Genomic DNA, 13,512 nt, shown 5'->3' with positions numbered 1-13,512 from the left:
GGGGGGATTCGGTTTTGCTCCTGAGGATGCTCTTTGGTTTTGGCTGTGCCTTGCAAGGTGTGCTCTTTGCATACCTGCCTTAAGGTCTCTTCATGGAAATGAGGCATTAAAACCTGAGGTCCAAGTGCTAATTGCAGGGCTGCGGCCTCTGGAGGCTGTGGCTTCTTGGTGCCTCTGGAGACGGTGCTCTGGGAAGCGTGGACAGCATCTGCAGGACATCGAGGGACAGCAAGGCAGCAGCGGTTGCAAGGTTGGGTTCAGAGCAATGCTAAACCCAACTAAGGGTGAATTAATTAATTCCAGAATCCCATTAACCCAGGGAGAACACCAGGCTGGGGGCTGGGCTGCACAGCAAGGACCCAAGCTCCCACTTCCCATGCAGAGAGCACAGCTGGGAATTGCTCGCTGAGGGGCTTCACTGTGGGGAGGACACAAACCCTGTTGCCCCTTCCCAGTCACAGTGCTCAATTCTGGGTTTGTCCCCTCTGCTTTCAGGGCCTGGACGCCCTGTCCCAGGGATGCCGGGGCTGGTGCCATGCCTCTCGTGGCCGGCATGGCAGAGACCATTCCTGCCACACACACGTGCTGTCATGCCTGTCGTGATAGGGGCAGGTATCCGTGATGGGGGCAGGCACCTGCGATCGGGGCAGGTACCCGCCCCCGGAGCACTGCCTCCCGCTCACCCCCAGGCTCAGAGCAGGGACCAGACTCTGCTCCCAGAGGAATTTGGCTGCTGCTTGAAACCATCCAATCCAGGAAAACACATTTGGTCCAGCAAAAAAACAAGCTGTGTACCTGCAGTGCTGCCGAGCAGTGCATCCATCTGTCTGTCTGTCCCAGGAATCACAGCGGAGGCTTTAACGGCCACCTGAGGAAAACACGACCTGGGTCTTGACCCTAAAAGCTGCCCCCCCCCTCCCCCCTCGCCAGGGCTGGGATGAATTGGGTGGGGTGGGTGGGTGCTGAGCTGGGTGCTGGCAGGTCGCCGGGGTGGCGGTGCTCTGTCGCCACAGGGATGGGGGATCCCGTTATCCTATTAAGAGCGGCCAAGTCACCATCCCGCAGTAAGTGGCTGAGCCGTGACTAGACTGTAGTAATCCTGGGGGATTAGCGTGTTCGGCCAGGACCAGCACCACAGGAGCGTTCTTTCCTTAGGGCCGTGAAGCTTATTCTCTGCCTTCAGCTGAGGGGCAGCTGCGATGCTTTTTCTCCTCACTCTTTGGGTTTGCTTTTAGGGGATCCCAGGAGAACAGAATTGTTTGGGTTTCTTTCATGCCTCCCATTGGAAGATGCTAAAGTGCTTCTTGAGCACTGGTAGGAGCTGGGGAAAAAACAAAATACTCCTTGCCTCGGTGTTTGCCTGTCCCACGGGTGGCAGTCCCCACTCGGAGTGCGGGCAGCGCGGGCCGTCAGCGTGCCATGCCTGCCCGAGGGTGGTGGGCTGAGGCCGGGCGGCTCGTTTAACCGCGCCAGTTTAATTGCTTTTGTTGTTAGAACCCAGATTGCGGCAGCCGAGTGGGCTCCTGGGCGAGGGAAACCCTGTGCAGAGCAGCGGCCAGACCCTCAGGTGTCGCTTCCCCCCGCCCCCCCCAGGCACAGAGATGGTGCAGGAGGGGGGGGGGGGCGGGCAGGCGATGGGGCAGAGGGGTGCAGGTGGGGCATTCGGGCAGGGGGGCGGGCAGGCTGCCCCGGGGGGTGCGGCGCCCACCTCCCGCCCTGCCTCCGGGCATCCTCTCCGCCTACCGCCTCGCCGTTGCCCCGAAAGCACCCGGCGGGCTGCGGGCGGGCGGGCGCCGCGGCGGGGCGCTCCCGGGTGGGCGGTGAGCGTGGCGTGGCGTGGCGTGGCGGCCTCCCCTCACGCGCGCGCCCGCCCCCGCGCGCGCCTCCGCGGGGCTCCTTTGTTACTCCGGCGGAGCGCCGCGGCCGCCCCCCGCCCCCTCCCCCGCCCCTGGCGGGAGCGCGGCCGTGCGCGGGTGCGCGCGCCGCCCCCCCCACCCCGCTCCGCCGCCGCCGCCGCCGCCGCCGCCCGGCAGAACCTTCCAGCGCCGCCGCCCCGCGGGGCCGCCGCCATGGGCGCCGCCGCGCCGCGCTGAGTCCGCACCCAGCGCCCACGGGGGCCGGAGCCCCGGCCGCCCCTCCGCCATGGAGCTGGGCAAGGTGGTAAGTGCGCGGCCCCGGGGACCCCCGCACCGCCTCCCCCCCCCCCCACCACCACCCCGGGGACCCCTCCTCCGGGAGACCCCCGCAGCCGTCCGTCCCCCCCTCCAGCTCCTCGGCAGGGCACGGCATCCAGGTTTATTGCTGGAATCAGGGTTTGCATCCAGCGAAACTCCTTCCCGGGGAAGTTTGTTGATAGCCCTCAGGTATCGGTGTCTCCGGGCGTAAAACCCGGGGGAACCCGAGGGTGGGTTTGGGGTGGCAGCCGCAGCCGCGCGCCCCCTCCTTCGGTTATCGGGGGGCTCGTCCTCGCGGTTAAAGCTGACACACACACACACCCCCCCGTGCTGCTGCAGCCTGGGCCGGGGGTCGCTCCCTCCCACGCCTTTAACTCGCGTTTCCCCCCGGTCCTCGACTCAGCTGGGTCCAGGTGGTGCCACGAGCACCCGCGTCCCCATGTCCCTGCGTCCCCACACACAATGCTGGTGTCGCAGCCCCTTTGGTCCATGGGAGCAGCCCCTTACCCGGACGTTAGGGATGGAAACAAGTTTGGGGTGAAAAAGGGGGGTTTAGGGTCCATTCCCGCAGGGAGGCATGGTCATCCCCTGCACTGCTCACCTGGGAAGAGGGATTTGGCTTTTCGCGGTGCTCCAGCAGAGCCGGGTTAGGGACAGGGAAGGACCCTTGGGTGCAGCGGAGAGCCCATGTGGTGCTGGCTGTTCTCAGCTCCGTTGCAGGATCCAGACCTCCTGGAGGGATAACGGGCGAAGGACGCCCCGTCTGCTTGCGGGAGCTGCTGCTCGCTCGGCGGTAGGCGTTGCTTGGAAGGATTTCCACGAAAGCTACCTTGGCACCATGGGGCTCCACATCCCTGGGGCTTCCCGGCTCCACAGAATTCGGGAGCATCCCGCTTGGGTGATATGCACCCCGGGTATTCCTGCCGGGGTAAAACTTCCCAAGGAAGGTCAGTCCTGGGATGGCAGCTGATCACCGAAATGCATGTCCAGAAATGAGCGCCTGGTGTCTGCTCTCTGCATCCTCCAGCCTCGCTCCTTTATTTCCTCCTGTTCCAAAAAATGCCCAGATATTTGCATTTACTGGGAAGCAAAAGACTCCAGTCAGGACCACTGGGGATGTTTTAGGAATATTTGAAAGTGGTGGAGGACCGTCCTGAACCACCGACCCTTCAGAACACACCGTCCTCCCTCCCCAGATGGAAGTCACTGCTGCTGGAAGAGATTATCTTTGCATAAAATCCCCACTTAAAATTAAAAGCCTGGCTAACAGGGCTCCGGGCCGTGACCGAGCCAGCTGGGCAATGGGGAGCATGAGTGATGGAGTGCCCATATCAGTAATTAAGCGAGAAGAGTAACGAGTGTTTTTCATGGGGAGCAGCTGTGGAGGGGTGCAGGGGTCCTGGGGACCCTCCTGGTTTTCTACCCTGCTCATATCCAGCCACCCATGATGGGGTCTGGTTGTGCTGTGGGGTCTCCTGCTGCGGTGGATCAGAAGTGCCTGGCAGCGGGAGCCAGGGCCTGTGCTGGAGGTGACCAAAGCACTCCCCAAGCTCTTCTGCAGCCTAGGTTGACTTCTCTTTTGACTGTTATTTCAGCTGGAGGCTTCAAAGGGATCTGAGTTTTACAGTGTCAACTTCCCTGATGGTTGTTGGTGAGGTTTGGCTTCTTCTGTAGCCTCGCTTTTTGCCAGCTGTTCTGCCCAAAATCAGTTTTCTCCCTGTCTTGGTTTTCTTCCAAAGGTTTATCTGTGTATTGGAAAAGTCTGTATTCCTTAAACTGGATTTAAAAAGCACATGTCCAAATAATTAATCTGCATAAATTGTTTATGGCACTGGAAAAATCCAGTGGCCCAACTCTTTGGGTGCTGGTCCCCTGATGGTGGGCAATGACGTGTTCAACGTAGCAAGCTCTCATCCCTGGCATTGGTGGAACCAAACCCTTCCAGCCAGTGGCGATCAGCGCAGCTCTCCCTTCCTGGCATTGGAGGTCTCACTTGAGTCCTTCGCACCCACCACAAGTCAGCTGGGTGGTTGTCTTCGTTCTTACCCTTTGCTTGCCTCTGAAGGTGGAGGAGTGATTGGATTGCACTGTCTCATCCTACCCCAGCTCTCGTGATGGTGTTGAACTTGTTATTTTTGCTGGAGGCTCTGGAAAGGCCAGGAGGAGCAGTGGGTTAAGTCCTTGCACATGCAGCTCATGGGCACATCACCCTGTGGATCCCAACCTCTGCCCTAATGCTAACTTGCTGCCCTTGGAAGGAGCTGGGAGCTACTGGGGTGGTCTGTTAAGATACGCTCAAAATGTGCATCCTTCAACTTATTTTCATTTTTCTACCATGATAATGGTACTACAGCTCACCAAGGCAAAGGCCTTGTTGGAATCGGACAGCAGCTGCCATCCTCTTGGGTCTCCTTGTGGTGCAGAGACCTCTGAACATCACATCAGCCCTCCCTGGCCTGGCCCGGGTGGTTTCTCCCCTGGAAGCACCACCTGTGCTGGAAGAGTTTCCCCATAACACTCATATCAGGCTTTACCATGCGCTGGAGAGTGGAGTGCTGATGGTGGGTAGACCAAGCATGACATCCATCTGAAGTCATCATCCTCCCAACCTCGGGAGAGCAGACCTGGAGGTGGCGATGCCAGGGCAGGTCGCTGCCAAGAAAAGCCTCGTGGCAATGCCATCGGCTTCCAACATGGCTCGCACAGCCCATGGCCATCTTCCTGGTGACTCCAGTTTGGGGTGTCCCTTGTGCCATGGGGGGATGGCAGGGCAGGGTGCAGGGCAAGGTGCCCCCAGACACTCCCCTGAGGCTCCCATGGTGGTGTCCCTTGGGGTTCAGGGCTGTCTCTGGTACACCTTGGTCCTCCTTCTCCGGTTGACATCTGAGCTGGTGGTGTCAGCATCTCCTCTTAGAGAGGAACATCTTGAGCCACCACCACTGGTAGCAAATGCCGGCGGATGCAGTGAGGTTTTGGGGTCTCTAACACCGAAGGCCAACATTGCTTTGGGGAAGATGTGGTTGTTTTTATGGCCCAAGCAAAGGGAAATCTGAGACTTGTGTCGTTTTGGGGATTATTTCTCAGCTGGTGGAAGCAGGAGGCGAGAAGGGTGGCAGCACCTTCGGGGAGATGCTCATACAGCCCTGGTCAAGGTGCGTCATCCCTGAAGTGGCTCTGGCGTGTAGCCGGCTGGGCAAGGAGCCCTTTTTTTTAAAGTCATGGATCCAGCAACGGATGCAGCCAAATAGCCTGGATTAAATGCTGGGATGGTATGGCTGATGTCTCCTCTCACTCCCTGCTCAAAGGAAGCATTTAGGACTGAGCGGGAAGACTGGTTTGTGCTGAGCATCCTCTTATCCTATATGTAGACATACATCCATGCATGTACGAGGACGTGGCACCTGGCCCCATGTGGCCGCCAACCCTGCCGGCACTGCCTTTCTGTCTTCCTTTGCCTCTGGCTGCCAGCGGCCACAAAGCCAGGCTTGTTCCCTGCTCCTGCCAGTGCTGTCAAAGGCCATGGGCGCCTGGTGGAGGGGGGACCGCGGCCACCCCAGTTCTCCCCAGGAGCTCTCTCCACTCCCCAGCGGGGCATTGAGCACCCCCAGCATTATCCAGATGGCTTTGCTTCGGGATTTTGCCAGAGAAAAACCTTTCCTGAGCTCCAGCAAGGCTGTGATTTGCTTTTAGCTGCTGGTGGTGAGTGATATTTAAAGACAGATGTGTGCCCTCTGAAAAGCTTGCCCTCACACCCATGTCCTGCACACCTCCAGGGCCGGAGTGAAGCTTTGCTACACTAGGATTTGCGTTTTAATTAAGCTCATGGTTTTTTTTTCCAGGCTCATTGTAGTCAGGTCTCCCTGCTTGCTCACTTCCCCCGGAGCCCCTGCATCTTCAGGGCTTGGTTGCGAGCGGTTTTCCAGAGGTATGCTCCGTCTCAGCTCTCCATTTATAGAAAGGCATTAAGGAGAAATGAGGGAGCATTACTAAGAGGATTTGCACTGCGACTTACTCGGTTTCTCCAAATAATTTGCAATAGCTCTGGATTCTTTAATCAACGCTCATTTCCTTTTGGAAATGAAAGGAGAAGCGGGAAGGCGCCTCCTGAGCAGAGCTCGGCTCTTTGCTGCTGAATGGGAGATTTGCAATTCAGAGGAGACGGAGTGTAGTTTGGGGATATCTGACAGGGGAATGAGGGTGCGCGTGTGAAAGAGAGAAGTGTTTCTCAGTGCTCAGAAAGCCTTTGTCACTCTGTCCTGGGTCCCTCTGTGCAGTTCTGGGCTCCTCTGTCCCTGTCTGGAGCCTGCGGTTGCACGCCTGGAGAAGTGTTGTAGCTGACGTGAGCCACGGTCGGGAGGGGGAGGTCACCCTGGCGTGGAGCTGTCGGTTGCTGTGTTCTGCTGTGGCATCTCCTCGTGAGAGGAGCTGGGCTGAATCGGAGTCCTGGGGGTCCCACAGAACGTGGTGCAGCTCGCCCCAAGGGCCAGCGGCGGGATTCCTGGAGTTCCGTGGGAACAGCGCTAAATTCCGCCGGGGCAGGGCCGTGGTAGCGTATCAAGCCATGGGCAAGAGACCTTGCACGGGTTTCTGGGGACCTCCTGGGTGCTGCAGAGGGAGGAAAAGGTGCTTGGGCAGGTCCCACTGCTCCAGGGCAGGATGGTCCCTAGTCTGTATTACCTGACTCTGCTTCTCCCCGAAACGGCCTGAGCCTCTTGGTGCTCATGGCTGTGGGGTTTCCTTGCCCCGCTCAAGAGGCGCCTGAAAGGCTCACGGTGCTCGCAGCATTCCCGGTGCTTGCAGCCGTAACGCTGCTGCTCGCCCAGCCTCAGCAGAGCACCCACGGCCTAGCCCGACCCCGGGTGCTGCTCCGCTGCGGTCTGCCCCGCACCCCAGCCCCGTGGCCCTGCCGGGGGGGAGGCCAGAGTGGGGGTGTCACCCCCCTTGCAGCTCTCGTTGTGTAAACAGGGCCCCGCCGGCCTCTCCTCTTGCTTCCCTCCTGGCCCCGCTGCCTCTGCGGCGTTGCACAAGAGGAAACGCTGGGGTTTCCTTTCCCGGCAGCGTGGGGATGGAGGAAGGGCCCGGCTGCCCCATACCCGCCCCAGTCCCCTGCCCCAGTCCCAGCGCTGGCAGGGGGCAGCAGTGGGAGAGGAGCCCTGCTGGCACCTGCCTGGGTACAGGGACCGGGGGCTGACGTCCCTCCATTGGCAAGAAAGAAACCGGAGCTGGGCTGGCGGCGCTGCCAAGGACGTGCTCGTGGCCTGGCAGGTTGGAAACGGTCCTCGTGGTGTAGAAGCTCATAATTAAATTAAAATTAAAATACCATCGGCTGTAGGTGCCAGATGGTGTTGGGAAGCAGCACCTGTGGGTCGGGGTGAAAGACCCGCTCTGCGGCAAAGTCGTCTGAGCTTTCTTTCAAGGCAGCCCCAAATTTCCCTCCTTCTTGACCCAGTTTTGCAGCCAAAACTTGTGGACAGGAGCATATGCCACCATCACCCTCTCTGACCCCAACCGTGTCTCCCCACTCCGGGGGGGGGGGGTGTGGGGGGTGTGTCACTGGGGGCCTCTTCCATTAGAAAAACATGTCCTTGCTTTACCAGGAAAAGCTGGCAGGAAACAGCACTTAAACTGGGAGCTCCATTTCCAGCTTTCCTGGGGATGCAGCAGCCCCCAGCACTACTTCCCTCCGGAGACCACCCCGTCCGGTCTTTCAAGGACAGGGGAGCGCACACATGCCACAGTGAAGCCACCGGCTTGGGGAGAGTGGTACCCCCATCTTGCCTCTGGCTACGAGCTTCCACTTGCCAGCTCTGGCTTTGTTATTTGTGATTCAGGACTCCCATTTCTAGGCAGGATGTGTTTTTAAACTCCGGTCCTGGTGCTCCTCACTGTGCCAGGTTGCTTGTTGTGACTGTCCTGTCTGCCTGCGCCTTCATGGCTGCAGACTGGGATTTTGGACACGGACAAGCTGCACCTGGAGCCGGATCCATGGCATGTGTCACCAATGGCTGTTGGGACAAGGGCATCACCCTCCAGGCTGCTACTGCTGGCAGAGAGTTGCCTTCCTGAGGATTTTGTTGGGATTTTTTTAATGCTGAATTTTATTTTATGTTTTTCTTAAATGACAAGGGGCTGTGGCCACAGGGCTGGGCAGAGCTGCAGAGGTGGCTGTCACCCTTGGTCCTCCTGTGTTGGGAACCCGCTCGCCTCTATCCAGCCCCTTGGGAAGGGATGTCTGATGGGGTCAGATTTCTCCACCCCCGGTGTTTCTTTCAGCTCTCCTTAAAACCAAGACGCAGGTTCCGGTCCGTGTCCAGCCTGCTGCTGGACCGGGATGCTCATGCCTTGCAGCTGGTGATCTGGGTCCCCTGCCACCCCGAAATGAGCCTCCTGCATCTTACTGATGACCTCCATGGTCACCTCCATGGTCCTTACTGGTCACCTCCATGACCTCCATGATCACCAGTAAGCAGGGATGTGGTGGTGAGCGTGGTGAGCAGCTCGGTGCAGCTGGAGACCCACTGTGGTCCCTGGCAGAGCCAGTGCTGTAGGGATGGGGCTGCAAACACCACGGAGCTGCATGGACTGGCCCCGCTCGAGAACAGCCAGTGCAGCTGGAGCAAGCAGCAGCGTCCCCACAGCAGAACTGGTTCATACTGGGATATCAGGACCCAGACCCCGTGTTTCAGCTACAGCGGTGCTCGGCCCTGGGATGGGGGTGCAGTTGGCAGCTGTGGGTGAGATCAGAAGCTGTCTCAGCCCTTCAGGATGTTGTGCCCTCACCAGCTGGTGGATGCTTTGGTGGCAGAGGGACTTTCTCGGGGGGGTTGGGCTGTACCCAGCCATACGTGGGTGCCCATGGCTGCTGCCTGTGGGCCCCCCCACCCCAGCTCAGCACATAGTCACCGGGCTTGGTCGTGATGAAGCCGTAGCGGTGCTGCCTTGAAGAGGGTGAGCAAGCAGGGATGCAAGAAGGATTGCAGTGAGCAAGGCGCTGGGATTAATCCCGCTGCTTTAATTGGTTTGTATCAGTAATTAGCTACTTCTGGCAGTGCTGAGCCAGATGGTTTCTTACCTCGGCAGCGGGATCCTCACAGAGCAGGTGCCAGGCAAGCGCTCAGTGCCGCTGCCAGCACCACAGGAGCTTGGGGAGAGGGAGGTCCCGTGCCAGTACGTAGGATCAGCCGCAGCGTCCCCCCGCTGCTGGCACAGCTCCCCGTGGGGCAGAAATGGGGTAGGGTTAAAAATCCTGCCCGGCAAATGCTTCCAGCGGCTGCCGCTGCCTCTCCAGAGGCTAAATGGAGCTCTGGCTCTGCCCAGGCTCCTCAGCGTGGGCTTCCCAAGGTCCCTGATAACTTCATTGCAAGTCTTGCTTTTCCTGGCAGAGGGTAAAAGGGCAGCTTGTGGGCAGTGTTGTGCTAGGGAGAGGCTGCCTGCAACGCTGACTGCCCCAAGGGAGGCTTGTGCCGGCTCTTGACTGGGGAGTTGGGGACCAGTTGTGCCATGTCTGGATGCGTCTGTCAGTGATGGGGAGAGGAGGTGGCAGTGGGTGCCAGCCACGGCAGCTGCCTGCACTGTGGGCAGCAGGTCTGTCTCTTGCCCCTCAAATCCCACAGCCGGGGCCGTGTCCTTTGCTGCCAGACAGTGCAGGCAGCCCCGCTCCTGCTCCTCTCTGCAGTGCGTGGTGATCTCGCTGTCCTGCTGCCAGATTCCCCGTGCCCCCCAAAATGCCCTCTCCACTCAGCCCCCCCCCCCCCCCCAAAAGTGGAGTAGGAACTGCAGGCAGCTGCCCGTGGTCCAAGGGCAGGGGAGGGATTTGCCTTCCCTCTGCGCCCCGAGGGCAGGAGAGGGTCCTTTGTGGTCGCTGCTTTAATTGCATCGTTATTATGCTGAGTAAATGAGTCCTGGCAGCAGCTGAACCTGGTGGATGCCAACCACATCCCAGAAAGGCATCCGGCAACGGGCAGCATCCAGCTGGCACGAGCAGGGGCCGGGGACCTGGATGGGACCCAGCCACCGACAGGTGCCGGCAGCTGGGGGGGCATCAGCGGGTGAGGGAAGACTTGGCGGGGGGAGCCTGAACCCTTCCCATCTCACCCCCCTCCCACCCCGCTTCTCTTTTTCAGACTGTCAGCATCAATAAGGCTATTAATGCGCAGGAAGTGGCTGTCAAGGAGAAACACGCCAGAAATATCCTTCCCAAAGTTGGCCGTGGGACAAGCGAGCGTGGGAGCGGGGCCGGGGCCACCCGGAAAAGGGGCAGCAGCAAGGCGGCGCGTGGGGAGAGGTGCCGGTGCAGCCAGGCCAGCGCCGCAAGCTGGCTGCTGGGGTGCTGAGGGTGGCTGAATGGGACCCTGGGGGGCTCTCAATGATGGTTGGGGTTTTTCCGGCACGGCATGGGGTCCCTGCTTCTGCTGCTGCAGCCTTTGCTTGTCAGTGGGTGCCCAGCCTTGCGCTCCTGGCGCTGCCAGCCCATGGGAGGGCAGGAGGGACAGATGCCCACAGCAGGATGTCTGCCTGGGGCAAGGATGCTTAATCCCAAAGGTGCTTGTGAGCATGCTGCCACTAAAAGTGGATCCCCAGCATCCCGGCAGGGCAGCTGGGAAGGCTTGGCAGAGGCACAGCCCCAGCCTGGAGTGTGCGATGGTGCTCCCGGAGCGGTGGTGAGGGGCTGGAGGAGAGGGGATGGCGTGTGCCACCCTTGGAGACAGTGTGTGTCTGGGCTTGGCAACTTCTCAGCTCCCCGTGGTGGCCTGGGTCTTCTCGGCTCTGCGGGTACCAGCTGGCCTTGGGGTGGCTGCCCTCCATCACCGCCGAAGGGGAGAGAAGCGTTTCCTTGACCGGCCGCCACCATGCATCCTGGGCACGCATCACGAGAAGGGGGCGCAGACCTTCTGGTCGGTGGTGAACCGGCTGCCGCTGTCAGGCAACGCTGTGCTCTGCTGGAAGTTCTGCCATGTCTTCCACAAACTCCTCCGGGATGGCCACTCAAATGTGAGTGCCACAAGCTCGGCTCGACAGCTGTCCTGGGGCCAAATCCTTTCCCCCACGGGGCTGCACGGGGCAGTGGGAGATGCTGGTGGGTTGGTGCCCTCCTGGGGTGTCAGTCCTGGGTGGGGACCGGTGCAGGGACCGCTCCCTGCTCACTTTGCCAGAGCCTTCCCAGCGCTGCTGTGCCCGCATCCCCCAGCGCTACAGACCCCGGTGCTGACCACAGCGCCGGTGCTGGAGGAAACCACTCGGCATGGGGCATTGGCATCGGTGCAGGAGCCATCTGCAAGGATCCTCCTGCCCCATGTGTGGATGGGGAAACTGAGGCACCCTGGGGCTGGTGGTAGTGACACCACCGGCAAGCTGCAGGGTTGGAAACGCATCAAGACCTCCCATTCCATGCCCCAGTTGCCAGCTCCAAGTATGGCACGCCTTACCCTGGTGCTCTGCCTGCTGCCTGCACTGCCTGCTTATTTTCATCGTCATTCCTCCAGGTCCTGAAAGACTCCGTGAGATACAAGAACGAGCTGAGCGACATGAGTAGAATGTGGGTAAGTGGCCAATCCTGCCAGCTGCTGCGGTGGGGACACCCCGGGGGTCCCTCGGCAGGACCCGACTCCCCAGCCGGCGTAGGGGGTGGTGTTGGCTTGGATAGTGGTCTTGCCCAGGAGGAGCCAGGCTCTGAGGTCTGAGCAGATGCTCAGCCATGGCTGACCCACGGCTACATGACCTCCCCAGCCTGGGTTTGCTGGTTGTGCCGATATCCCCTTCCACCAAAATCAAATGCCTTCTTCCTGTTTTATGGCAAAACCCAGTAAAACTCAGCTCTGGCGGTGAAACAGAGCATTGAAACCTGCAGAGAAGGTGACGAGAAGGTCGTGCCGAAAGGATTTGGTCAAGTTTGCTGCAAGCCAGCCTGCACCCCATGTGTTGGCGAGGAGGGTTTTGGCTGTGATTTTGGGGGAGATAAGGGAGGGGTCACTTGTGCTGCAAGGGGAGAAGGCTTTTTCACAGCCTGCCCCAGGTCTCAACAGCTTTTTGGTGTCCCCAGGGCCACCTGAGCGAGGGCTACGGACAGCTCTGCAGCATCTACCTCAAACTGCTGAGAACCAAGATGGAGTTTCACACCAAGGTGAGCATCATCCCATCCCTGTCCCCACAGCCATAGCAAGGGGTGGGTGATGGGGTGCTGGGGCGAAAGTGGTGGCAACGCTACGGTGCAGGACAGGGGCTGGAAGAGCCATCCTGGTGATGTCACCCCTGTGGGTCCTCTCTTCTGTCATGGCTGTCCTGCTGCCTCCATGAAACATGTCCCAGGCCGCCAGGGTCCATCCTTACCCTGGATAAGAATTGGCCCAAGGAGCAATGCCTCAGGGGTAGAGAGTTTCATGCTGGATCAGGGCTCCTTGGAGGCACCTGGGCTGGGAGTTGGGGGGCTACAAGGAACAGTAAGAGACCCCTGGTTTTGGGGTGCATGTCCCCTCCCAGGTATCCCTGATGGGCAGAGGTGGAAGAGGCCATGGGATTCTGGAGTGGGGAGGGCTTGTGGGGGCTGGGCTGTGCCACACCATGCCATGCCACACTGTAGGAGCAGCTCCATACCATCCCGAGCACTGCCCTGGCAAGATCTGCAAGGGCTAAAGCAAGCCCAGGCAGCAGGAACAGGCAGGAGGCAGCACAGGCAAGGCAGGGGCCAGTGCCGAGGTGTAAATCCCCTGGAAAACCCTATGATGGAGCCTGGCTTTTCTGCATCACCACAAATGCAGGGAAGGATGCCGGGGATTTGGGCTAGTGAGGTGTCCCTGTTGGTGCATGAAGGAGAATGAGCAGCAGTGCCTGCTCCAACTGGTGTGCGAGCATGGAGGATTATTTGCTACAGTCAGCAAAGGAGAAATTAAATAGATGTGTATAGAAACCTCCCTTTGCTTGGGACCAAAGTTTGCATGCAAGGTGCTCTAGTGTTTTCTAAAATAAGGTTTTTATATGGGCAGGAAAAGTGGAGTGGGAGCAACAAGTCAGCCTGGAAATTCAAAAATGATTGGGAAATAATGATTAACTTAATCTGAGCACCACTGAGCATGCACAACTTAGTTCTTCTCAGCAGAACTTCAACAGAGTCACAGGTTTAAGGTTTTTTTATGAGCACCCAGTTCATTGCAGACCATAAATCTTACCATAGATGTATCAGGAAAATGAGGAAATCAGGACAAGGTAGCACAGAACAAACCTCTCGGTCTCCAGCAGCCTTGGTGCTCCCACAGCTTCTGCCCTCCATTGCCTGCCCCACCTGGTAAACAGCACTACGCATGGGATGCTGCAGGATCGGTCCTGGCCAGAGTCAGCGTGATGT

General features: G+C 59.3%; 1 protein-coding gene across 2 annotated transcripts in view; it reads left to right on the top strand.

Moving 5' to 3' along the window:
- HIP1 (huntingtin interacting protein 1) overlaps nucleotides 1–13,512 on the top strand; it is a 52,272-nt gene that overhangs the window by 21,604 nt on the left and 17,156 nt on the right. Inside the window, exons 1-5 of one of the 2 annotated variants that reach the window (XM_075032373.1) lie at nucleotides 2,022–2,160; nucleotides 10,298–10,361; nucleotides 11,023–11,165; nucleotides 11,657–11,713; nucleotides 12,214–12,294. In XM_075032373.1, the coding sequence (XP_074888474.1) occupies nucleotides 2,143–2,160; nucleotides 10,298–10,361; nucleotides 11,023–11,165; nucleotides 11,657–11,713; nucleotides 12,214–12,294 (363 nt within the window). In that variant the 5' untranslated portion in view covers nucleotides 2,022–2,142. Of the gene's footprint in view, nucleotides 1–2,021; nucleotides 2,161–10,297; nucleotides 10,362–11,022; nucleotides 11,166–11,656; nucleotides 11,714–12,213; nucleotides 12,295–13,512 lie in introns of those variants that run through there. The other variant, XM_075032372.1, reaches the window with a different exon arrangement.

The sequence above is a fragment of the Buteo buteo genome, chromosome 7 (genome assembly GCF_964188355.1).
Source record: "Buteo buteo chromosome 7, bButBut1.hap1.1, whole genome shotgun sequence".
In the NCBI taxonomy this organism is placed as follows: Eukaryota; Metazoa; Chordata; class Aves; order Accipitriformes; family Accipitridae; genus Buteo; species Buteo buteo.
Note: the sequence above shows the minus strand (reverse complement) of the source record. Positions and strands in the feature narration are given on the sequence as shown.